The sequence below is a fragment of the Gambusia affinis genome, linkage group LG19 (genome assembly GCF_019740435.1).
Source record: "Gambusia affinis linkage group LG19, SWU_Gaff_1.0, whole genome shotgun sequence".
NCBI lineage: Eukaryota > Metazoa > Chordata > Actinopteri > Cyprinodontiformes > Poeciliidae > Gambusia > Gambusia affinis.
This window is the reverse complement of record NC_057886.1, coordinates 22,201,899-22,228,478: the sequence shown is the minus strand read 5'-3', so window position 1 is coordinate 22,228,478 and position 26,580 is coordinate 22,201,899. Positions and strand designations below refer to the sequence as shown.

Here is a 26,580-nt window from a genome sequence, read left to right as displayed (position 1 = left end):
CTCTAAATTTCTTACTGTATAAATATAAAACCAAACATCAGAACCACTTTTACTGCTGCATCTCTGACCCAGTTCAGTTCGTTCAGGGTCTAGATTTGAATTTAGTTTCCAGAACTTCACAGAAATATTTTCCAACTGGACCGACCCTGTTTGATACCCTCCTCGCTCCAACAAACAACAGAACCCGAATTTAATTCGGACTAGAGGAACAGGGTCACGGTTCTGTTTCGTCCGGACTTTCCAGTTTTCTGAACTCGGTACCTGCATGGCCCGTGTAACTGTAGGTAGTCACGTGATCCGATCTGATTTTCCTATTGCCTGAATCAGCATAGTTACAATGAAGTACCGGGTCCAGAACCAGACGGACTCAAACTCATAAGAATGAATCCGAACCGAACCGAACCAGGCCGGGCCGAAGACCAGGAGAACATGTGGAGGAGTTGATGGGCGGACGAGGCCTCACTGAGCATGCTCACAACCATTTCCATTATGATGCAGCAGTTGAACATAAAGTCCGGCCCGGTTCGGTTCGTTTCACCTCCTCGGTATCTCTTCAGCGGCTCCTCCTGTCTGCGCCTGACCGACCTCTCCCTGCGGCGCGCAGAGCCGCAAGGCTGCAGCAGCGGCGGAGCCGAGCACCCCTCCTCTGCTGCGGCCTGCGGAGCTCAGAACCTCCCGGAGGAAGAGGAGGAGGAGGAAGAAGACGAGGAGGAGGAAGAAGACGAGGAGGAGCAGCTGAGCAGGAGGAAGATGGAAGAGAGATGGAGGAGAAAGGTGCGGGCCTTACCTCCTGCTCCTGCTCCTGCTGCTGCTGCTGCGGTTCCGTCAGCTGCTCCACCCTGCTGCCGCTCCAAGGAAGAAGGGAGGGGTCGCTGTTACCATGGCAACCACGCAGCATCACTAAGGCACATGTTTCCGAGGAAGTGATGTCACCTGAGGACCAATTCCATTTCCTCTGACACGTTTCTGTCCTGAACAACTGTAGACGAGTTCGGACCAGGAACCCAAGAGACTGGAGAACGTTCAGCCGACAGGAGAACGTTCAGCCGACTGGAGAACGTTCAGCCGACTGGAGAACGTTCAGCCGACTGGAGAACGTTCAGCCGAATGGAGAACGTTCAGCCGACAGGAGAACGTTCAGCCGAATGGAGAACGTTCAGCCGACTGGAGAACGTTCAGCCGACTGGAGAACGTTCAGCCGACAGGAGAACGTTCAGCCGACTGGAGAACGTTCAGCCGATTGGAGAACGTTCAGCCGACTGGAGAAGTTCAGCCGATTGGAGAACGTTCAGCCGACTGGAGAACGTTCAGCCGATTGGAGAACGTTCAGCCGACTGGAGAACGTTCAGCCGACTTAAGAATCATCAACCAACTTGAGAACATTCAGTCAACATTCATCTGAGTGGAGAACCTTAAACTAACTTTTTTCTATACATATTGGAATATATTTCCTGATTATTTATTGTTTTTCCCTGCTGAATTGTTTTAGACTTTGAGGTCCAACCGGTCGCATCGTCATGGTAACCCTGACATCTGTCTATTGTTCTCCACTGTGACTTCTGAGACCCAGTAAAAACAAGAAACCGAGCTGCATTTTGATTGTGTCCACCAGGTGTCACTGTTACCCTGAGGAACTGAGCTGCTGTATAAGATTTGGGCAAACCTGATCTATTTCATTCAATAATTGTTTCTTACACTGACAAGAACATAGTTTTTGACTAATTTGCATTATAAATTAGCCTCCAGTTTTTAATTTGAGATTATATTGATTGTATCTATAGTAATGTGGTGTAATAATAATAATAATAATAATAATAATAATAACTTTCAAGAATTTGAATTAATATGAGTTACAACATTTCATTTCCCTTTGGGAATATTATTTTAGAAATTTAAACTGCATTAAGGTCTTGTAATTGGTTAGCTGACAGAGATTGAAGCTACACTGCAAAAACATAAAATCGTAGGACATTGTTTTTATATAGTTTCTTGCAGAAATGTCTGCAAGAAAGTGAAAAATCTGCCAGTAAAACTAATACTTTTTAATCTATATTGACTTAAAATAAGATGAAGAGTAAGTTTAGTTTTGTCTTATTTCAACTGTAGATATTTGCACTAGCAACCACCAATACTTTGTAAGATTTAGTGTTTTTACAGTGTTATTCACTGGTTTAATGAGATAATCTCAGATTAACAACCCTGTTGTTTTAAAGGTTACATGATAAATTCCATCTGCTGCTGCGGTTTCAGGTGAACGAATCAAACACTGCTCAAACATCATTAGAAGGAGTTTAATCTGACATGAACAACACAAAGTTTATACAGTAAATGCAGCAGCTTTTACTCATTCAATCAATAAATCATCAATCAGTCATTAGCTTGATAATCACTCACATTAGGCACAGGAACACAGTTCAGAAAAAGGAGGAAGAGAAGCAGTTTTCATCCTGAGTTTCTTTCTAGACACCTACTGACTAAGGTTACTATGGTTACTACCAGTTTTCTCAGGACCAACCAGAACTGGGTCGGGTTAGTTTATCGACTAATGGACTCAACTGAGCCCAGACGTGCAAAAATATCATACAGTTTATCAGAACAAAACGGGATGTAAACAGAGTCGAAAAAGTGCAAAAACTACGATGGCCACGTAATCGGGTAAAGAGCTGGGTGGTTACATCAAAATACAGAATATCACAGCAATATTACTGTAATATGAAAGTAATATTACTGTAATACTAAAATAATGTTACTGTAATACTAAAGTAATATTACTGTAATACTAAAATAATATTACTGTAATACTAAAATATTACTGTAATACTAAAGTAATATTACTGTAATACTAAAATAATATTACTGTAATTACAGATTATTAACGCAATAACACTCATATCTCTGTAATACCTCGGGAGTATCACTGTAATATCAATATTACTGTAAGGAAAACAAATCTGACAAACTGAATAAAGTGCAAAAACAATCAAAAAATTCAACTCATGGTTACACTGTAAAGCTGAAAATTACTATAGTAACTGCGGACACTGAAGTAATGCTGCAACGTTACAGTAGTAATACTGTACTATTACTGTTATGGGTGTAGTGACACTGCAATAATAATAATAGTGCATTCCACAGTGTGATGAAGGATTATTGGTACCAGAATATTCATCTCTGGATGAAGATTTGGGGACACAGGAAGTGCAGTGACATCACATCCTGCAGGACAAATAAGACAAGTAGATACAAAACCTGAGAGGGAATCTGAATCCGTAAAACCCTATTCTGACTGTCGGGTCAGTTCTGGTTCTGGACCAAACTTTTGACCTTGAGCTTCCAGCTTGGAGGTGCGGTGCTGAGCCTCCCTGTTTCCTGGTTCCAGCGGATCATTCAAGTTCACGGAGATAAATCAAGCGGAACGCCCGTGTTAGCCGCGGCCCACCGGGTTCACGGGTCCGACTGCCGCTGACCTTCTCCTCAGAGCTCCTCAGCGCCTGGACGGCGACGGGAAACTGTGAAGAGCTGGGTTTTGTCAGCAGGAAACAGAGCGGTGAGGAGGAGGAGAAGACCTGACTCTAGGCCAAGGGTGTTCAAAGTAGGGCCCGGGGGCCATTTGAACTGAACTGAATTTGTGTGGCCCGCCTGAACACAAATTTAAATTTTTTCTTCAAACTACTCCTTTCCATTCAAAACGTGTGTGAAAATGTGTTCATTTTAAACTGAATAGTGAATGAAATATAAATCCATAATAATAAAAAGAATAAATTAAAAAAAACTAAACTTTTGAATTAAAATCTACTTGCAAAATAAATGCTAGATACAAGACATTTTTTTCCATGCTTTGTTGTCATGGTAACTAAGACAACATCTACTCCTTGACTTGTACTCTAAAGTACAGCAAGCCTGGTTTTAATTGCTGTATTAAACTTGACTAAAAACACAAGTGGTTTAAAAATTATCCTGTTTTTATTTAGATGAATTATTTTTCAAGCTTTTTTCATTCAAGTCCAGAATAATAACTTTTGGAAAAACAAAAAAAATTATTGTTAATTTAAAACAGTCGATGGTAAGTTATGGTTGAGTAGCTAAAAAAGTTTTAAAAATGATATTTGAGTACTTTTGAGTTGACGATTTTGGCCCATGTGACGAAAAGTTTGGACACCCCCGTTCTAGATGTTCAGAGTTAGCTTTAGCTGCAGTGGTTTGGAGTAAGATTCAAATGTGGAACATCTCCTTGTTTATGATTCCCGACTATCAGAACCTTTATAAGTTTGTGCTTCGATGTGGCAGAACAGAACCAAGCTCACCATGATCCTCTACAGCAACACAAACCAAAGAACCAGGCTTCACATGTTCAGCAGCACCCCCTGCTGGCCCGCAAGAGAAAAAGCTGGTGATTACTATTATACACACACCTGATCAATAAATACATGAACATAGCTGCCTGGTGCATCATGTGACCCCTTAAAAGCAGCTGAGTCATCGAGTCCAATGATTGGCCAACTTGTGAGCCAATCAGAGTCTACACTGACAGTTTTCCTTCTGATTGGCCTCGCAGACGCTTGTCCTGCGCTGTGATTGGTCCAATCCAGGCGACTGATTAGTGACGGTTCACATCAGAGGCTGTGATTGGACGCGGCGGCGTGTCAGAGGTTAGAGGACTGTTTGATGCTGTGGAAGGATACCCTGCTGGGTGACGTGGGCAGCGACGTGGCGCGGACCGTCCGGCTGCGTATGGAGTGACGATCGTGCCAACGTATCCAACGCTTCTTCACTGTGGAGCGCACCTGGAAGCAGACGGACAGGTGGACAGGTAAATCACACGATAACGTCTGGGTTAGTTGTTCTGCCTTCCTCTCTGGAAGGAGTTTGTTTTATTTTTATTTTTTTATTATTTTTTTCCCACCAGGGGGTCTTTTTGTGGGCTCTAGTGTCCCTTATACAACAGTGGGCTGACAGGAAGGGGGGAAGGAGAAGGGGGAAGACATGCGGCAAATGTCGTCGGGTCCGGGAATCGAACCCGCGACGGCCGCGTTGAGGACTGAAGGCCTCCAAACGTGGGGCGCGCTACCCTCTACGCCACCGGAGCACGCCCCGGGAGTTTGTTTTTATTTGAGTTGGGAAAACTTCTGCAGGTGGAAAGTTATCTTGAATTACCTCACTGTTGAGGAAACAGTAGAAGACGGAGACGAAGAAGCCCTGCAGAGACAGACAGAGGGACGTTAAATCAGATAAACAGACTGCTAATCATACAGTTTGATCAACAGAACCCAGTCATGGTCTGACAGGAAACTAGTGAACTTTATTTCTCTCAACGAAAGAACTACCCAGCTCCACTTGCACCACATTCCATCTTAAACTCTGACCCAATCTGTTTCAATGGCTCTGGAGAATTTCCAGATGTTGCTGCAGAACCAGGAATACGGACCGACACAGAAGAGGCTGCTTCCTCTAGGATGTTTGGCTGCAGCCTCAGATTTTAAATGGTTAGAGGAAACTCAACGAACCTGGAAGGACTCCAGGATGGAGTTAAAGTAGATGAAGACGACCTGAGCCACTTCGTCTTCTCCTCCTGGATTCACAAAGAAAAGCATGTAGGTGATTCCCAGCAGAGGCAGCAGCACCAGTGTGGCCTTCACCGCCTTTCTGCAGGGCACAGGAGAAAACAACGGCATTCACTGGAAATATTCAACTGCATTCACTGGAAATATTCAACTGCATTCACTGGAAATATTCAACTGCATTCACTGGAGCTATTAAACTACATGCACTAAAAATATGTTCACTACATTCTAGTTTCACTGAAAAATACATCTTGTTTCATTAGAAATATTGTGATCTAATTAATTGGAAATATTTATTTGCATTTACTGGAAATTCTCTGCTGGTTTCACTGTAAATATTTAAGTGGATTGAGTGGAAACTTTCTACTGGACTTCTGGTTTGATTGGAAAGATTCTGTCCTTCAATATATTCCACTGGAGCCACTGATGAGCCTCACCTGTGGGAGGGTTTGGTCATACCTGTATTGGATGGTCTCTGAGGTGGTCGACGCCCTCAGTTTGGTCATCAGAATCCGAACGATGTTAAACAGGAAGACGAAGTTAATCTGAGAAGAAACCAAGATGTTTGGACTTTATAGAAAATCTGTTGTAAATATGAATCTGATTGGATATTTCTTTTTTTTCTTGAGATAGGCATGAAGGTGAGGGAAAGGTAAAGATTCAGAAACTTTTTGGGTTTAAGGTAGACTGGAAGGATTAAAAACGCACTGGTGCCATTTAGGGGTTGAACCAATTAGTCGACTAGTCGACTAGTCGACTCTAGGACGTCTCGCGAGTTTTTACATTTCATGTCGACTAGTCGCAGTCATGTGATAGCCTGTGCTGATCTGACAGCACAGTATACGTCACAAGACACAAGAAAAATAAGTTAATACATTAGTTTAAATGATATGTAGATGGATGCATATTTGTGGTTTTACAGTGTTTTTAAAAGGAGATGGAGTTGCAGCTGCAGTCGACTACAAAACACGAGCCGTCTAAAACTCGCTTCTTCCCGCTAAGGATGTCACTTAGGCTCATGAAAGTGTCGCGAGTGCTCTGTACTGTGCTAATGACAGTGAACTTTATTTACCCCCGCCCGTGCCACCTCTTTTATTATTGTTTTACATGCCATCTAAAAGATGTGCGTTTCCTTTTGAATGTTGGTTTCCCAGCAACTTATTATTTATCATAAACTATCCCGATGTTTTGTTGTTTCACTTGTTGCTGTTCTGTGTAAATGCTGTATTTTTCCGTGAAAACGGGTAATAGGCTAAAGCCTGCACGTTACTCCAAAGCTTTGCGTCTTGCGTTGCTATGACGTCACAACGGCTAGTCAACTCGACATCGACTCGACTTTTATCATGTTGACGTTGACTAGAAAATATCTTAAATCGTTCAATCTGCTGAGTCAGCAGAGCTTCCTGCCGCGCATCGGGCGGAGGAGAAGCAGGTGGTTTCGTTGAATTCAGCTGTAACCAAACGGGATCCGTTCATAACAAGTTTGACTTGTGATGTTCCAAAAGCACCATGTAGTCAGTGTGATAATTTGACTCCTATAGTAACTATCCAGAGATCATCAGCATCAGCCGGTGTTTAGAAAAAAAAAAAAAGTCAGACCCGACTTTGTGCAACAAACTTTTCCCCGCTGCTCACGAAGAATGATCTGTTTATTGCTCTTTTAATTCTCCATAATAGACTTAGTAAAAGCTGGTGATGGGTTGTGTGTGTGTGTGTGTGTGTGTGGGGGGGGGGGGGTCAATATTTGCCGTGAAAATAGCTAATAAAGCCTCCAAGTTGTGAAGGTTTTTGCGCTTACGTCACTATGACGTCACCGCGACTAGTCGACATCGACTCGACTATTATCATGATGTAGTCGACCTTAAAAAATATGTAGTCGTTCAACCCCTAGTGCCATTAAAAGACGACTTTCTGCTTGTGTTGGCTGAGTTTAAGGTGGACATTACAGATTAAAAGTGAATGTTGGTTGGGTTTAAGGTGGACTGAGCTTGTTCTTACCAGCAGGACCAGGATCATAGGACCTTGGTAGATGTAATCCGTATAAACACCTGTCTTTTTGCCAAACCAGCACCTGAAATTCAATCAGGAGCCAATCAGATGAAGAAGGTGTGGTCTTTAAGAAAATGACATCATAACCCATTGATTTTTCTTTATGTTGGCTGCATCACATCAAAAACTGCTCTTAGCTTGACTGAAAAGTGTTTATTGAGATCAAAAACAATCAAGCTGCTGTCATGTGACTTCAGACAGGTACAGGTGTGTTAAATCCACCTGAGGAGAGGACAGAAGATCAAAACAGAAGAGCAACTCACTTCTCGTTGTCGTAGTACAGCTTCCCAAAAGCCCACGCCACAATGATGGGAAACGGAATGCCTGGAAGCAGAAAGACAGGTGGACAGGTGAGCTGAGAGGGCAGACAGGTAGATAAATTGGTGTAAAGTCTGACAGGTGTAGAGAGAGACAGGTAAACAATCAGCTGGTCAAAAATGTGAAGAGGTACATCTCGTTCACACAGACAGGTAAACCCACCCCATCCGATGCAGATGAACATCCACTTTCTGAGTTTGTCGGTGGAGTAGGTGAGCACCACGGCGGTGTGCAGGTAGCATCCTTCCCCAAACATCCAGAAGAAGTTGGTCACATGGAAGTAGTTGTAGGCTGCAGTCACCAACCTGCACCACACCTGAGGAGGAAGAGGAGGATGAGGAAGAGAAGGAAGGTTGGTTTCCATTTTCAAAATGGCCGCCATGCTTGTAATGGAGGGTATATGTTTACACTGGAATTGGCAGCAGCTATTAACCACAGCCAGCCAAAAACGTTTGGTTTGTCAGCCATTAATTTGCTAAGCAAGAATCTTAGCGGACGCTAATGCTAACCATTAAGACGACTATCTCTCTATTTGTGTCAAACATCTTCATCTTCTTCCAGTTGACTACTGGTGTGAAACTTTCAAACACCAAAGTCCTTAGTTTCAGTTTTGGCATCTGATTCTATGGCAATATTTTGGTTTGAAAGGCTCATAAACTGGCGGCCATCTTGAAAAATGGCCATCATCCCGACATTTAAGTGGTAAATGGGAAATATGAAGAACATCTGACCTGAGGGGAGATCATATACATTTTTATGCTTTCATCGACACTTTTAAGGTTTTTACAGAGTGGCTGTCACCTGGTTGCTCTCGGTAACTGATGGGTTCATGGTTAACTGGACGATGAACCAGGTGGCGTTCCTCAGGATGAAGGCTGAGATCAGATTCCAGTGAATGATGTTCCTCAGACAGCGGATGCTCCTGGAACAGACAATATGCACCTGTGTCTTTAAAGTGTTTTCCAGGCATATGGTGTCACTTTATAGCATAATCACATACGTTTGTGAACGTCAATTGTCATGAAAAGCAACATACTTTTATGTCCTAATTTAAGAGCTTTAAATTGGTTCTGTCTCTTTAAAACTCCTGCTCTTCCTGAAACTCCGCCTTCAGGAAGTCATCACAACATGGCTCCTCTATTAACTCTTTAACAACATTTTTACCACCGTTGCTCTGAGAAGAAGCTCCTATAATGAGCTCAGCAGATATGCAGTTCCACCAAGTGTTTGCTAATTGTTGCTGGCTAGTCTGAAGGAGCTGAATGGTTGTCATGGAGATTAAAGAATTTCTCCAGCATGAGAGAATCAAATCAGTGCTCCAGGATTACTTTAAAAGAGGGATTAACACTATAGCATGATATAAAGGTACAATTTTACATAACACTGCCCCTTTAAAACACCTTCATCCCCCTGAATATGTGGTTACTAAAGGTTTCAAGTTACCTGAGTCTCATGAAGAGCATGAAGGCGAGCAGCAGAGCCCCCAGAGAGATGCAGTGACCCAGGTAGTTGATGATCACGGCCACATGATAGTGAACTTTACTCTTCCTCTGAAAACAGAGACCATCTTTACCATCAGAGCTGCTCTGAGATCAGATCCTCAGCATGACGTCATCTGGGTTTTCTGGTTCAGCTCAGATAAAACTGGGTCAAATGTACAGCTTCAGTCCAGCGCTATAACAGTTTTTTAAAATTATTATCATAGTTTAGTTTTATTTTGGTGTGAATTTTTGTTCACCAGTAGGAGGCATCAGAACCGTCAGATCACATGACTCAGGTCACATGACATGGAAAATGACTCACTCAGGTACGGCAACAGGGACTCGGTAACCAGCTGTTCGAGTCTCTGACTTATTTCTAGTTTAATTAGTAATTTGACTGGCAGGTTATGAATAAAACTGTCTTTTAATTAAACAATTACTTTGGTCGCTTTAATTAACCGGAGCTGATTAAGACACAAAGTTCTGTCAGCGAGTGTCTGTCAGAGCTCGTTAACAGAGATTGAATAAGAAACCGACTGACAGGATGTGACTGAAACGAATTTCTTCATTAAGTTATTTGCTAATTATAACCGAGCGCCGAACGTAGTTATTATTTTTCTTCCGCTTCGAATTTTTTTCAAAGAAACTGGCTAATTGGGCGCTTTAAGTTGCACTTTGTCAAATCTCACTGAGAACTACAAAATTGTTTCTTGCACCAACTTCCTGCAACAAACAGGAAGTCGGCCATTTTGACACTGTCTTTTCCTATTTCAAATGTTTGCATTTCAGTGAGCTCTCAAGGATCAAATGTTAGATCCTTCAGGCTTAATGGACAGTAATGTATTTGCACAATCGTTGCGCCCCCTGCTGGTCCCATATTTGACAAGAAAAGACCTTTCATTTATAATAGTCACACATTTGATGAAATTAACTAAAGATGTAATCGGATTGTACAAAACTACATCCCATATGTTCATGGGAAACATTAATTTATTACTCCATCTTTCCTTTTGTTTGATTAATGTACATATTTATTTTCTCAGAAAATAGAAGTCAACTCAAATACGCCTAGTAAAATGTAAAATGTACGACCCAGCATGCATTGCGCATGTGGAAAAATGGCGACCTCCATAGGTAGAAAATCTAATAAAGACATATGGTTGGAATATGTCTAAAAATTGTGAATTTTTAAACATATTCCAACCAATAACTTTCAAGTTAGTAATTATTTAGGCCAACATGTTCAACTAGTCGTGTGTCCCTGAACGATTCACAAACAGCAACATCAAACTGTTTTTGCTAAAGAAACAGCTCAGATTAAAAGCTGTGTGGACCGTCCAATGCTCCCTGCAGCTTCAGTTACCTTCATCAGAACTGATTAAAGTTCTGGATGAGTCACACCAGCATGGACCAGTGTGAAGCATCGTCCCTTTTGTCTGCTTATTTGATTTTACGTCAACAGAGAAACTGACTGAAGAAATTTATACCAGAGAACCGGAGAGCAACTGCCCTGCAGAAATGAAATCAACTGATCAATACTCAGAAGACACAGATCAGGAGACATTAACCACAGATCAGTGTGAGGTCTCAAAGCCCTCAGACACAAGGATGTCTCTGTGAAGTCTTTCCACTTTATTGACCACAGAGCTGTGATTGGCTGACAGCCAGCTCTGCCGTCCAATCAGAGGAGAGCAGGAAAAAGGAAACAGATTGCCTCAGTGGGGCAGAGAGACGACACATGGACCAATGGACACACCCCGGCTGCTCTTTGTGTCTCTGTGAGGACACGCTGCAGGTTGGGGTCCAGAGGTCGATCCACACCTGGAGTCCATGAAGGAGACATTTAGGTCCCAGAGTAAGGAACGGATATGTCTTCACACACACGCGCGCACACACACACACACACACACTCTATAACCCATTGAGGGACACACAGAGTGAAGGTCCAGATGGTTTCCTCGTTCCCGCTGACATTTGGATCTCAGCTGCGTTGTCACACTCGTCTCTGATTGGCTCAGACCGTTTCCCCCTCTGTGGGTTTCTGGGTCTGTGTGTGTTCAGATCTGTCTGACAGGATTTCTCCCAACAGAACCAAAAGGTTCTGACGTATTTAGTGACTTAAATTAGCAGAATCAGTTCCAGTGTGTAGCTGCATTTCCATTGACCTCAAATTCCAATTCATCTTATGTTAATAGAATTTGTGCAATTCCGACTGCAAAACTTGGAATCCCGAAAACAGATTCCTTTAATGAAAACAGTCTAATTTGACAAAACTCACGTTTTTCACAAATAACTGTTTGTAAGCTGTTTCAAAGTAAATGTATTTCACAAAAGTGCAGTGGAAACACTTTTTTTGCATCACACAAGTCATGTGATCAACAATCGACTGTTACTACTGGCGGAAATGACAAAGAAGACGGAAGTGGTAGGAGGATGATGGCACGGCTTGTTTTTTATTAACTTATCAGGTGGACAAACTCTTTCACAGGAAATTTTAACTGCATTTTCATTTAATGGAAACACTTCAATTGTGAAATTGTGTTTTTTTGACATTAGTGAAACATCGACAAAGTTCTAGAAACGTTGCATTTAACCCGGGATCTGATCCGGTTGAATTCTGACCTCCTGCTCTCTGCAAACCGAACCTGATAAACTCATCTGAACTCTTCCACCTGACCTGACTGTGATTTTGAAACAAACCGGATCATTGGACCCGTCTGTGCTGTCCCACATCCAAACAGTGACCAAACACTCTCCATGTTTACCCAGAAATTCAATTCAGCTGCTTGTCCTTGTTTCCTTTCATTGACTTTTAATAGAAATCTGTGAGTTGCCATGGTAACTGGAGACAAAAACATGCCTCAGGATCATTTGTATCAACGTTATCAATGGACTAATGTGATTTTATTAATACATATTTCCCACAAAGAAGAAGAATATCAGAACTGAACAGAGTTTGATCAGTAATGAAATAAAGTTAGCCGACCTTAAGGTCACAGATGTCAAACAGAACAGCGTTCGGTACCGAAGAGGCTCGGCTTGGTTTGGTTTTTCACTGCAGACTCTTCATCCAGAACAGCTGAAGGATGAGGTTGGAAATCAGAGGAAGTCTTCCTCACTTCCTGCCTGAAATTAAACTCCCTGAAGCATCTCAACAAAATAAAACGTTTTTGGGTTTAATCCGGTCCCACTTCAAAGTTCTGGGTCGTGTTTCTGGTTCCACCTCAGCGCCAACTTCTTTATTCAGACCCAAAGCTTAAGGTTAAGCTGGAAGCTAGACCAGTTTAAAATCTCTGACAAGTTAATTGAGTTTGAGTTTAAAGTGTAAATAACTCTTAATAAATTTTAACTGGATAAACAGTTTAATTTGGTTCTTTAGCGTTTCATCTTTATGTTTCTGTACACATTTTGACATTTCCCTGTAAATTTCTTTAGTACTGCAATATTTTACCTAAAACCGTCTCATTGCTGCCCTCCTTCGAGTCCTACAACAGATGAATGAAAGTCTAAAAGAACAGAGAAAAATGTGCTAGATTTTTCAGTTCTTGGTTCGTTGATAAAATAGCTCTGCTCTTGGCCACGCCCACCATTGTACCTTGGCTCCGCCCATTGAGGTGGAACATTTCTACACTGATCTTTTTCTAGGGGCGGGGTTACAGTTTAACATGGGAATTAGCTACACTTCAATTTCAGGTTTACACCGATTAAAGTGTAGAGCTTTCATCATGATTGGTGGGTTTGGCGATTGATTAGTGTGGTTATTGGTCACTTTGTGATCGGTGTTTGTATTGATGAGTCTCACCAGGACGATGATCTCGGTGCACTGACTGTAGTTTCCTCGAGGTGCCCAGGTTCCGTTGGATTGGCACTCTCTGTAGACACGGTCTGAACACAAACAGAACAGAACCAGTTCCAGTTCTCTTTCAGAACCAGTTGTAGTACAAGCTGTAGTACCTCTGGATGAGGATCAACGATGCTACGATGGCGTATTAGGGACATTGTAGTTAGAAAAAAATATTTCCGCCGAATAAAAAAAAAAAAATCTGACATTTTGAAATTACTATCGGAAATTTTATATATATATATATATATATATATATATATATATATATATATATATATATATATATATATATATATATATATATATATATATATATATATATATATATATATATATATAAAACATTTCTGAACATTAAACTTCCAAATTTTGCTTGAAAAAAACTCTGAAATTTTGAGGTTAAGCTCAGATATTTTCCAGGAAAAAAATCTGATATTAATCTGAGAAACTTTCCAGAAAAAAAAAATAATTCTGAGTTTGAAAAGTCAAATATTTTCTTGGAAAATAACTCGGAAAGTTTTAGGTTAATCTCAGAATCTTTCAAGAAAATCTTCTGAAAAAATGTCTGAGTTTGCACATAGGAAAAATATCTTGTTATAAGTGAAATAATCATTTTCCATCAATATTAAAGAACTGACTTAAAACAAACTCCTGTATCTTGCTGAAAAGTTACTTTTGAATTAGTTTCGTCTTATTTGAAGTGAACTCAGATAAGTGTGTTTTTGCAGTTGCATCCTGGTTTCTGCTCTGCACTGTGGCTTTTTTTCTGTCTGGTATCCGTGAGATTTTTTGGTTCTGGGTTCTATTCCTGGTTCCGGTCCGGGTTTGTTGTTCTCCTCTGTTCCGCGTCCGGTGTTTTTGAAGTTTTTTGTTCTCGCACATCGGCTCCTCACACTCACAGAAACAGTTTGGTGCTAAACTCCCACACTCTGCTCTGACGAATCAACACACAGCCGTCTGTGTGCAGCTTCTGTAACCACGGCAACGCCAGAACCGTGCCTGACTGGTACCACCCCAATCCAGCCCAGTCAGCCGAGTCGGGGATGGGGTATTGTTCCGATAAATGATCGGTTGCCTGAATCAATAACGTGAGTGACACTTGAGGCAGCAACCAGTCAGAGACCAGCGGCTCGATGACATCAGAGCGGAGAGTTTGAAAGAGAGAGGATGAGGATGGTGGTGGTGATGAAGATGGAGTGAGAGAACTCCAGCTGGGTTCGTACACACACACACACACACACACACACACACACACACACACACACACACACACGCTCACACACTCACACACGTGTGGATGCAGAAACACACAGATGAGTCATTCTTTAAAGTCAGATCGAGAAATAAACCACTAATTAGATGGGATATTCATGGCCACCCACTCATTAACACACACATTAACACACACGTTAACACACACGCTGCTAACACGGTGCACCTCCCCGCTGGGCTGATCTGTGAGGCGCCGGCTGGCAGGAAATAAGGAATTGGATCCTCCTCTGCCTGAGACGTTGGTCAGTGAAACTGTAGCGCTTCTGACTGAGGAAACATGGCGGCTCGTCCTCGCTGCTCCTCAGTCAGATCGAAGAGTTCTAGAAGAACTTCCTGCAAATCGACTCAGATTCTGATCAGAACCAGTACAAGGTGCATCCACACCAGTTTGTTTGTCTAGAAAGTCCGGTTCGTTTGGGGAACTGTGAACCCGACCAAAAAGTGAACTCTGGTCCGCCTACAAACCTCGGTCTTTGTTTGGATGACGTTAACGGGTCGGATTCAATCCATAATGTTAATGCCAAGCGGACCGGAGTCCGCTCCAAAAACAGCAGGGCATTCTGGGTAAATACAACCAAAACAGGTTTGTAAAGGGTTTGGTTTGTTTGACTGTGTGCAGTGAGAAATGGAATAAAGGGGAAATACAGCTGTGGAAAAAAGTAGAGCCCACTGCCCTGAACATTGAAAACCTGGTGGTTATTTCACCAAATGTTGATTTCTGAACTCTTCCTGAGTTCAAACATTAGTATTGTTGTTTCTAAATGAATATGAACTTATTTACTTTGAATTTCTTGAGGCCTAAAAGCATCTTTTTTGTTATTTGGTCAATTTCTAATTTTCTGCAAATAAACACAAATGTACATTTTTGCTTGGAATTTTGAAGACAAGTTGTCAGTTCATAGAATAAAACAACAATGTTAGTTTTTCTCAAACATCTACTGATAAAAAGTGAAATCAGATCATTTTAAGTGGTCTCTTAATTTTTTCCAGAGCTGTGTTTTTATACAGTTTTGTCTTAATATCTGCTTTGTGTCTGTCGTTCTTTCAGTAAATGACCTTTTTAGAGTCTGTACCCTCCAGTTAACTACCAATCTATTACTAAATTAGTTGACTATTATTTGACTAATTGATTAATCACAATTAATTGCATTAATCGCTTCAGCTCTAGCTGTATCGTTTCAGAATGAAGCGACGTCGGACTGGAGGCGTTTCTCCAGGGAGCTGCTGCAGCGGTTCTGTTTCCAGCCTTCCAGTCACTTCGGTTCTGATCTTCCTGCTGTTACGTTTTCTGGGTGAGCAGAAGTCAGCCTGCAGCGCTCGCAGGCGGTTCTCCCTGCAGCGATGTAGCCGTGGATCAAACCGCAGAACTCCGTGGGCGGATTCTGACAATCCGAGTGCTGGAGTTAGTCATTCATACCAGACTTCTTCATTCACTTCGTTTGAATTGTGTTTTGAATCTTCTCCTAAAGTTTTAACATTTGTAGGACTTGTTGCTGAGGAATGTGTGGCTGTCATCCTTTGAGGTAAACGCTGAGAGAAGAGTTTCCTGAGATATTTTCATATTCTGATTTAATCCTCTGCACTCAATCAGAGTCAGATGTAAAGATATTTTCAGGTGTAGTTCTGTAGTTTCTCACTGGAAGGTCAGTACCAACACAGCACCGTTATCCGTCCCACAGGGATGTGTCCTGAGCCCACTGTTCCCCTCACACCCCCCACCTTCAAAAAGGTAGCAAAAACAAGAAAACTGGAGAAAGAAATCCAAAAATGTGTTCATTTCCAATCTTATAGAACAGCAGCATGTTTACGTAGATAATATTGTGTACTCTAGACTCCCCCTTGTGGTCTGGAGGATTTCCATTTTGTGGAGCAATTTTGCAACGTTTAGTCGTTGCTGTTGTTTTTATTTGTTTCCCTTTTGGTTCGCAGAGTTTCTCATTTCTTTTTTCTGCTCATGTATTTTTTACTACAAGATAAGTATTTTTGTTTAATCCATCATGCAAGTATTTGCGTAAACTTGTATTAAGACAAAGCTAACTCACAAGTATTTTTTCAGCAGGATATGGGAATTTGATTTAAATCAGAAATTCTTGCTACAAGTGAAAAAAAGTATGCCACTGAAATTAGCACTTTTTATCAATGTTTAAGAATTGTTTACTTAAAATAATCTACATCTGACTGAAAAGCTACCATTCAGTTAGTTTTGTGTGCTTAAATATTTGCACTAGAAACTAGACAAAAATAATTAGTAAGATTTTGTGTCTTTGCAGTGTTGGAGTTTGCATCATTTATGTCTACAGTGCATTTACCTGCTGCTCACTGTAAGTTTATCGCTTGAATCTCAAGAGTCTCAGCTTTCAAATGAATCATAACGTATTTATGTGCGTATAAAATGTGCTGCAGTAATATTATGAACCACAGATGGTTTTTATTTGATCAGCCAGAATATACCGAACCCCAGATGGAGTTTGGAAACCGGGATACAACTGGTGTGGGTCAGAACTGACGGCGAGTCCGCAGAGAAAACCGAGGATGAAGGAGAATCTGAAACGCTGCAGTAATTCCTGCTGCTTCATCAGGAGTCAGACGGCAGAGGATGGAGGAAAAGAGAAACGGGTGCAGATGGGGGTGGTGGTGAAATTAATGTGTTTTAATGAGGAGGAGGAGAAACAATCAGACAGAGGTGTACAAAAGCTGGGAAGATGGACTGATATCTTAATACTGCTATTACTATTAGAGTCTGGAACTCAGACTCTCCTGTTTCCTGGTGATATTGGCATTTTGGGTCCAGTTTCTAGTGCAGATATCTTAGCACTCTTGAAATACAACAATATTTACTTACAATCCAGGTTTTGGCAGGATATACAAGATTGTTGTAAATCAATAATTCCTGAATGTTGATGAAAAGGTTCTTGTTCCATTAGCAAATTATTTCACTTTTAACATGTTTCTATTGTAGTTTTGTGAAATAAATGCTGAAAAAACACAAAATCCTACCAAGAATTGTACTTTCTAGTGTAAGTATCTTATTTCACTTTAATTCGGACAAAACTAACTTATAAGTAAGTTGATGAAAAGGTTCTAGTTCCATTAGCAAATTATTTCACTTATAACAAAAATGTGTTGTTATAAGTGAAATAATCTTCCAATATAACTAGAACTTTCCCATCAGTATTAAGGAATTATTTACTTAATCCAAGCTCTTATGTCTTGCTGTAAAGTTACTTATAAATCAAGTTGCACTAGAAAATAGATTTTTGGTAAGATTTTGTATTTTTGCAGTCTACAGAGTACTGTGTATTACTGTGTAGTACTCTACTGGTCCTCTACTGGTCATCTACTGGTCCTCTACTGGTCCTCTACTGGTCATCTACTGGTCCTCTACTGGTCATCTACTGGTACGTACTGGTGGTGTTGTAGTGGATGCCGTTGAACTGCTCTGGACAGGGTCTGGAGATCAGCTCTCCAGCTGCGCTGCGCGGCCAGCAGGTCCCGATGCCGTCCACCGAGAGGTCACAGTACACACCTGCAGACAGGTGACAGAGTCAGACACTAACAGCTGAAATCCCGCAATGGTTGTCAAAAAAAAAAAAAGTGTCAACACTTTGGTGTGAAACTAGTTGGATTGATAGAAATCAGATTTACTGAAACATTTTGGATTTTTCAAGATGACAACAATGATTGTTGTTAAAAATTAATCTTTCTACTAAAATTGGCAACTACATGACTGTACAACTGTGTCATAGGGCTGTTGTAGATTAAAAAATAAAACAAAAAGGAGCACATTTCCACCAAAAAAAAACGTTGAAATTTTAAGATTCATTTCAGAAACTTTCTATGAAAAAAATAAAGGAATTGCAGAGTTTGAAAAGTTGAAAATTTGCTAAAAAAAAAAAATCTAAAAAATTTCAGAATAATTTAGAATTTTATAGAACAAACATGAAAATTTCTGAGTTTGAAAAGTTTAAAGTTTTTTGCTTTTGAAATTGATTAATTTCCCACTTTTGCCAGGAATTTTCTGTCATTACTTTCAATTTTCTTTATTTATTTTCTAGCTAAGTTTTGACCTTTCAAACTCAAATGTCCATATTCTTTCTAGAAACTTTATAAGATGAATCTCAAAACTTCTGAGTATTTTGGGCAAATTACAAATTACTCCTTTTCTACCTACAACGGCCCTAATATGCTGCCTTATGATTGTTTTTGGAGTCATATCATAGCCTATCAATTTTGAACCATAGAAACCATATATAATGTCTTGATTTTATGTTTAATTTATCTGGTGAAGATTAATCAAATGGCTGCCAAGGTTGTAATGGAGAATTAGCACTGAAATCAGCAGTAGCTGTTAGCCACTGGTAGCCAAAAAGTTAGGTTCACTAACCATTAATTCGCAAAATAAGAATCTGCCAACGCTAAACTGCTAAACACAGAAAAATGTAGCGCAGTGGAGAGAAATTTGTTTTTATTGCACAACACTGCAGTAATGTTCCACTGGTGAGCCACTAGGGGGCAGTAGACAGGCGATGCGTTCCGTTTCCCTTCTGTGGTTTTGTGTTACCAACCTGAGGAGTTGCTGATGGTGAACGTCTGGTTGAGCAACACCAACATCCTCGCTGAGAGACACACAGGAAGCAACAATTAGCCGTCAGCCTGAAACAGGACGGTTCTGATCCAGTTCAGTTCTCATCGCTAACCCTGGAACCACAGAGGAAGCTACCTGTCAGGTTGGTGGACAGCAGGATCAACGTCTCACAGGTCAGCTCTAACGAGGAAACTCGTCCACTCAGCAGGAAACACACGCAGACCACCTGAAAATATCAACACAGCAACAAAATGAGAGCTAACCGGGCCAGGAAACAGACCGAACCCGTCCTGACGCTTCAGTTTTCCTCTAAACGCAAAACAAAACAAGGAGCTCCAGGTCCAGACAGCTGGAAGGAACCGAACCACCAGCGGTCAGTAAGACAGTTACAATCCATGTGAGAGTTTGGATGGTAAACATCCTGATCAATCTGAAGCTTTTTCCAGTTTTTCTGTGACGTGTAAATAAAAATACTTCAACAAAAATTACAACAAACTGGTGTGTTTCAACAGAACACGTTTGATCATGTTTTTTATTAAGAACTCAAACATTATGTGCACAATTATCTTGTTTTAATGTAAAATGAATGCCTTTTTTTAAGACTTGTGTGATTTTTGTATTTTTTTACATGTAGATATATTTTTATCCTGGTGACTATAAAGAAAAGTACAAAATAACGACTATTGGATTAAATCCAATAAAAAAAGCAAAATGTGAAATATTGTGTGTGATTTGTTGATATAATTTTTTCTTTTTTAAATATTGCTCATGCCTATATGAAAACAGGGACATATATTTAATTTCTCTTTGGGATCACTTTGGGACAAACAAATTCTATTTTTGAATTGAATTTGTTTGTCTGTCTGCGCTGCAAAAACACAAAATCTTACCCAGTATAGTGCAAATATTCTTAAAATAAGACAAATGTAACTTAAAGGTAACTTTTCAATGAGATATAGGAGCTTGCTTTATGTAAATAAGTACTTAATATTGATTTTTAAAAATAGTTTTACCACTAGCACATTATTTCATATATAGGAAAAATGTTAAAATATTTTTTCTGTTGCACTTTTCCGATCAATAAAAACATTTAGCAAAAATGTTATAGTATAAGTTAGTGGAACTTATAGTAACATTTACTTCACTGATTATTTGCATGGTGTCCGTGACGTCACATAACCAGTCGACAGGTTCAGCGGTCACGTGACAGGAGCAGAACCGCTGAATCAGCAGCTCGAGGACGGAGATGAGCGAGAAGCTCAACAACGGCCTCCCTGATTGGATCAATCTGTCACCAATTAGCAGATGATTGATGATCAATCAGCCGCTGCTGGTTATTAACTGACGACTAAATCGTTCACGCAGCAGGACACACGCGCACGCACGCGCGCGCACGCACACACTTACACTCACACACACACTCACACTCAGACACACTCACACTCAGACACACTCAGAGCCGGACCGAACCGAACCGAACCCAACCCAACCCAGTGATCTCGGAGATTTACTGCCGTGACTCTGCAGCTAAAATTAGCTCGCTGAGCTCGGAGAAGCGATCCGTCTTCTGGACGTAAATTTTGTGTTGGCAGCAGCTCAGAGGGACGAGCTGCAGCTGCAGCTTTAGGAGAACCAGGTAGCTCCGTTTCAGTCATCAACACCAAGAAGAAGAAGGAAAAACGGACCATTTTAGACCAGCCGGACTGAAACTGGACCCTTATCACGTTTTTGCATCAAGTGAAACAGTTTTGGAAATAATCTGTTTGGGCTGATACAGCTTTTTGTTTCAGCACGACCATTATTCATTAATAAATTAAGACAAAACTACGGCTTTTAAATCAAAATCTATGTTGCAACGCAAAGTGATTATCTTTTTGGAAAAGTGATCACTTTTCCAAAAGAAAAGACTTAAATAAGAGTTATTTAAGTCTTAAATAAGAGTTATTTAAGTATTTAAGTCTTAAATAAGAGTTATTTAAGTCTTAAATAAGAGTTATTTAAGTCTTAAATAAGAGTTATTTAAGTCTTAAATAAGAGTTATTTAAGTCTTAAATAAGAGTTATTTAAGTCTTTAAATAAAACTTATTTAAAGTCTTTAACAAGACTTTAAATAAGTTAAAGTCTTATTTAACTTCATGGTAAATAAGACCAAATCTAACTTATTCTCTAAAATACAACAAATCTGCTTTAAATTGTTGTATAAATGCAGCAAGTTTTCAAATGAAGACTGACCTAGATCTTGTTTTCATTGCTCAGGGTAGACAAAGATTTTTTTTTTTTTTCAATTTTCCCAAAATAAAATATTTGAAATTTTGGATAAATGATCCTGATCCTACAAAAAAATCTGATTACTTTGTTTAATTAAAAATAGTTCATATTGACTTTATTACTGAGTTGTTTTTGTTGATTTTAGTTTTTAAAAATACTTTTGTCGTCCCGCTGAAGATATGGATCATGTGACAAAATATTTGAACACCTTTAACGCTGCATGTTGGGCCCAACCAGCCAAATCTCTGACTAAAAATCTCTAACTAAAAATCTCTAACTAAATATTTAGTTAGAAAAATGCAGAAACTGTGAAGGTGATTGGTCAGATTTATGAAAACTGCTGATTGTCTGATTGATTCCCTGTTAGAACTTGAAAGCATCTGAATCCGACATTAAATCTGAACTAGATTTCTGATTGTTACTGAGGAATAGTGATAAAACGATTCAGAGAATTCTGGGTAATCAATGACTAGTGGGCGGAGCCTCAGAGCAGCTGCTGTTCTGAACCTGCAGCTGCTAACTGGACCAGAACCACAGAGCTGCTTCCAGCATCTTCTGACCCATTAACATCTAGACTGTAGAACCGTCCACCGTCACTCTGCAGCCGGTTTTGATGCTCCGGTTCTCTCCAAGAGGAACTCAGAAAAGAGGATGATTATAAGATGAGCTGCTGCCCCCAGATAATTACTGATGAACTCAGTGAAGTGTGGAAACAGAGAGCATCTGCAACGCGGACTGCTTTGAAGACCAGATGATCTGATGGGGTTTTGTTGGGCATCGCTGTGATAGCAGCTGTTACGGATGGAGGCGGACTCAGAGGACAGAAACTAAGTCACACGTTGGTAAAACCTGCAGAGAACCGTCCAGCTGGCGCTAGCAGATGTTTCCCTCATGTTCTCTCCACGGAGATCAGCTGATCTGACGAGAAGAAACAGATCAGAGTTACTGCTGAGCGACTCTAAGAGGAGGGCAGGAAGGAGTTGAACTCTTCCAGAGGAAACAGAAACGTGTATGAGCAGCGGATGCAGGGAGGAGCTGCAAAAGTCGCAGCCAGCTGCAGCTCAAAGTGACGCTGGGCGGTGAGTCCAACACACGGTTCAACTGGGGACAGAAAATCTTCCATTTCAGCTGCACTGAGTCAAACAATCCAAAACATTTGAGCAACATGTTCCCCTCCTCGCCTGTGGAGGCGCTGCATCAAGAACCACTGAAGGAAACGACACAAAAACTTCTGAAGAAGACATGAGTGCAACTTCCTTCTTCATGAAACATAAACAAAAATGGAGCAACATCAGATTTTAGCCATTTTTCCTGCTAGCGTGTTTGTTTTGATTGTATTTACCCAGAATGCACTGCGGTATGGTCCACTTTCTGCTTTGTGAAATTTATACCAAACTATAACTTTATTAGATGCTCAGTAGTCCTCATTTCAATTTTTAATTTTTCTCTTAAAAATCTCATATAATTATGACTATTATCCTAATATTACCTCTGAGCCTGGACCAAACATTCAATCGTAAAGAAAAAAAGGAATACAAATTTTGAGATTAATGTCAAACATTTTCAGGAAAAAAGATAGAAAATTTCTGAGATCAAAAAAAATCAACAATTTTCATCTTTACTATCTCAGAAAATGTCCAAGTTTTTTCTACATTTCTGAGATTAATCTCAATTTCTCACAAGGTTTTGAGTTTAACTATGAGATGAATATTTAGTTTTAAAATAAATATTTACTGCCAAATTTAGTTATTTGATCCTAAATATCTATCTTACAAACTGAATATTTTTTTTGCCAGCTAACTATTTACTTTGGGAAATATTTCTTAGACCTTTAGTTGGGAACTAAATATTTAGCTTCCTAACTAAATTTGAAAGCTAAATATTTTGTTTGTCAATAAAATATTTAGTTTAGAACTAAACATGGTGAAAATATGACTCATTTAAAAATAAGTCCTCTATGACAGGCTAAACAAAGCAAACTTTGCTGTTATATTTCGATGTCATTTTACAAGAGTTATTTCTCTCTGCTCATAATCTGCGGAAACAATGAGTTTTATTTTGAAAATCCAGGCTTCCATCTCCTTTTATTCCTAAAAGAAGGATCTGCAGGGTGCAGACGTGCTGAGCTCACAGCTGGATGCTTCCCAGCAGCTTCATCCCAACGCCAGGAAGCTGCTTCCATCACCTTCCAGTCAGCGCCACTTCCTGCCGTCAACAGGAAACCAAAGAGAGGCAGCTTCCTCCCGGCAAACAGAAACCAAGCTGAGCAGAAAGACGACAAACCTGGACCCGGGGGTTCTGCTGCAGAGAGCTGGATCCTGAACACATTAATGCAGTGCTTCTCAATTCCGGTCCTCACGCCCCCCTGCCCTGCCTGTTTTAGGTGTTTCCCTTCTGCCACACACCTGGATTGAATCTTTGGGTGATTAACAGGTTTCTGCAGCACTTGATGCTAATGCAATCATTTGAATCAGCTGCTCTGGAGCAGAGGTACATCTAAAACAGGGGTCTCAAACTCCAGGCCTCGAGGGCCGCAGTCCTGCAACTTTTATATGTGCCTCTGCTGCAGCACACATGAATAGAATAATTAAGGCTCTGGAGAACTGATCTACACAAGGTGGAGGTAATTAAGCCATTTCATTCCAGTGTTTTGTACCTGTGGCACATCTAAAAACTGCAGGACTGCGGCCCTCGAGCCCTGATCTAAAACATGCAGAGCAGGGGGGCCTGAGGACTGGAATTGAGAAGTGCTGCGATTAATGCAACATTGAGTAGGGCCACCAAAAAATATTTTGTGTCTTTTTCTCTTTAAATTAGTAAAAATTCGAGCACATTTTAGGCTCTAATGTCATCAAAGCACAGAGGGATATAAATCTGTCAGTCATCTCATTCAGTTGGACGCAATGAGATGTTTTAATGGGAGTGAGGAAAAGAGGAAGAGACCAAGAACTGAGCCCTGTGGGCCACCACCCAACAGGAAGACCCAAAAGTTCATTTCGCCGAACAGAACCTGAACCACTGCAGTGGCGGCCGCTTCCGGGTTTCAGTCTTTATTAATTAATCCAAACATCTGCGTGAAATTTTTAGCTTAACTTTGAGAAACGAACCGAACCGCCTCAGAACCGAACAGAACTCACACAGAATCTCCTGAAAGCTGCATCTAATCTGAGCCTGATTGGCTGCGGCGGGTCAGGTGGTCAGTACTTAGTCTGTGATTGGAGGAGGCCGAACAGTTTTAGTTTCCACAGGCAAAATCTGAGCGGCTGAACACGAAGCAAACCTTCATCGCTCCTCCTCATCGTCATCTCCGTGAGGGGAGGAAGAGGATGGAGGGATGAAGGATGCAGGAAGTGATGGATGAGAGCGCCTGTCGTCTCCTCAGCTGCTGCCAATCATCCGACCTCGTTAGTGCCGACACACACCTCGTGTTTCAGAGGCTGCGTTAGTGTGTGTAGCAGGAGGTGTGACTGTGTGTGTTTTCTAAAAATAGGCCCAGTTCCCTGAGGAAATGGATCCGCCTCCGTCTCAGAGTTTCTGAAAGTTTTACAGATCCAGTAGCAGCGTTCTGGATTATGAATCATATTTCATTTCATGAGTCCAAAGTTTTCCAGAATTCTTTGTTCTTTACATAAAAATGAAAAGGGAAAATTTTAAATATGGAACCTGCAGAAAAATGAATCATCGAGGGAGGGAGGAATTAGAGAGAGTAAAAAAAAAAGAAGAAGAAGGAAGAGATACAAAAATAAGAACGCAACAACAGCAGGAAGGAAGGAAGAACAGAAGAAAGTGAGGATGGAAATAAAGAAACAGAAAAGGAAGGAAAGAAACAAGAAAAGAAGAAACAAAACAAGGAAGAAAGGAAATAAAACAGGAAAGGATAGAGACCAGAAGGAAGAAAGGAGGACAGAAAAGAAGGAAAGGACAATATTTGTTTAAAATCTGTAAAAATAATTTTATTTTTTGTAGATTTTTATTTTGTTTTTGAAAAGTGAATCAAACTGAATCTGTTTGGAGCCGCTGCTCAATGTGACTCCCTGTAGACGGACCCAGAACCCGACCAGCTGCTCACACACACACACACACACACACACACACACACACACACACACACACACACAGAGGAACCGATCCAGATTTCTTTTCACAGATAGAAATCTGAAAAGTGCGGGAGGCTCAACGCGATGATCCGTTCAGATCAAATCAGAACTTTTTCCCTTAGTGAAAGTCACAGCATGTGGACGAAGCGCCTGAACACACCATCCCTGTTGTGAAACCCGGTGGTGGCAGTATCATGCTGATGGCAGCAGAGATATTATGGGATGGTTTAGATCAAAGCTGGGTCATGTGTTATAACGGCCTAGTCAAAGCCCAGATCAGAGCCAGCTGATCGTTTGGATCTGGTTTCTAGTTATTCTGGTTTTTCGGATCAGATGTTCTGCAGAACCAGAACCGCTCTGGGTCGGGTCGGTCCGTGTTCCTGAAACAGAACTCTGTCCTGATGATGCTCCATTAACCTGGACCGGGTTCACCAGAACCAGAGCCAAACTGCACCCAGAAAGAACTCCAAACAACACCAGAACCAGTAAGAAACGGATCCAGCTGAACTACCTGCTGATGATGGGTGCTGGTTCTGTTCGGATTGGGTCCAGTTTATCCAGTAAACCATGAAAGCAGCTGATTTCTATCTGCAGCACGAGCGCGTGCGTCTCTGCATTGACTAGAACCGGATTCAGATTCTTCAGAACCGGGTTTTGGACCTCACAAGGTCAGACTATACAGCAACAGCAGCACGCACGCACGCGCGCTCACCGGCTGCGCGCTCCCGTCATACCTGACTCAGGACTTTTCGCTCCATCTCTTCATTCACGCGCACGGCCGGGGGCGCGCGTAACGGCACGCCGTGGTTCTGCGTTCACAGCCCTGTGCGGTGCGCTCTGGTCCGGTTCGCTTCCCCGCACATGTCGGTCGGAACCGGGACAGAACGAGATCCTTGATGCGCAAAAGAGCGAGGAAAAAAGAAGAGGAAGAAGATCCGAACCGAACCAGGAAGGGTTCGACCGAACCGAGCAGGAAGAAAGACAGAGGAGAGTCCAGTTCGGGTCTATTCTGGTCGGGATCCTTATAGGTTCTGGTCCGGGTCCGATATGACTCCTGGATGCGCGCGGGTTCAACCTGAATCTGAAGAGGAGCAGCGCCTGCTGC

The 26,580-nt window shown here is 41.1% G+C and overlaps 1 protein-coding gene across 1 annotated transcript; it reads right to left on the bottom strand.

The window, feature by feature from the left end:
- Positions 1-2,275: 2,275 nt before the first annotated feature.
- On the bottom strand, positions 2,276-26,580 carry crhr1 (corticotropin releasing hormone receptor 1). The gene is made up of 14 exons (XM_044100073.1): positions 26,210-26,580; positions 19,246-19,336; positions 19,091-19,141; positions 17,932-18,051; positions 13,212-13,294; positions 9,372-9,478; positions 8,730-8,850; positions 8,091-8,244; positions 7,874-7,934; positions 7,560-7,632; positions 6,021-6,106; positions 5,505-5,643; positions 5,155-5,196; positions 2,276-4,784 (listed from the first exon to the last, which is right to left on the bottom strand). Exons 1-14 carry the CDS (start codon positions 26,231-26,233, stop codon positions 4,644-4,646), a joined length of 1,293 nt encoding a protein of 430 aa, XP_043956008.1. The 5' UTR covers positions 26,234-26,580; the 3' UTR covers positions 2,276-4,643.

Excerpts from the sequence above, each read along its gene's own strand:
- crhr1 (XM_044100073.1), bottom strand. The coding sequence starts at position 26,233 with ATGGAGCGAAAAGTCCTGAGTCAG. Across the intron at positions 7,935-8,090 it reads GTTCATCTGCATCGGATGGG|GCATTCCGTTTCCCATCATT; the intron begins GTGGGTTTACCT and ends TTCTGCTTCCAG. Across the intron at positions 6,107-7,559 it reads CTATGATCCTGGTCCTGCTG|ATTAACTTCGTCTTCCTGTT; the intron begins GTAAGAACAAGC and ends GTTTCTTCTCAG.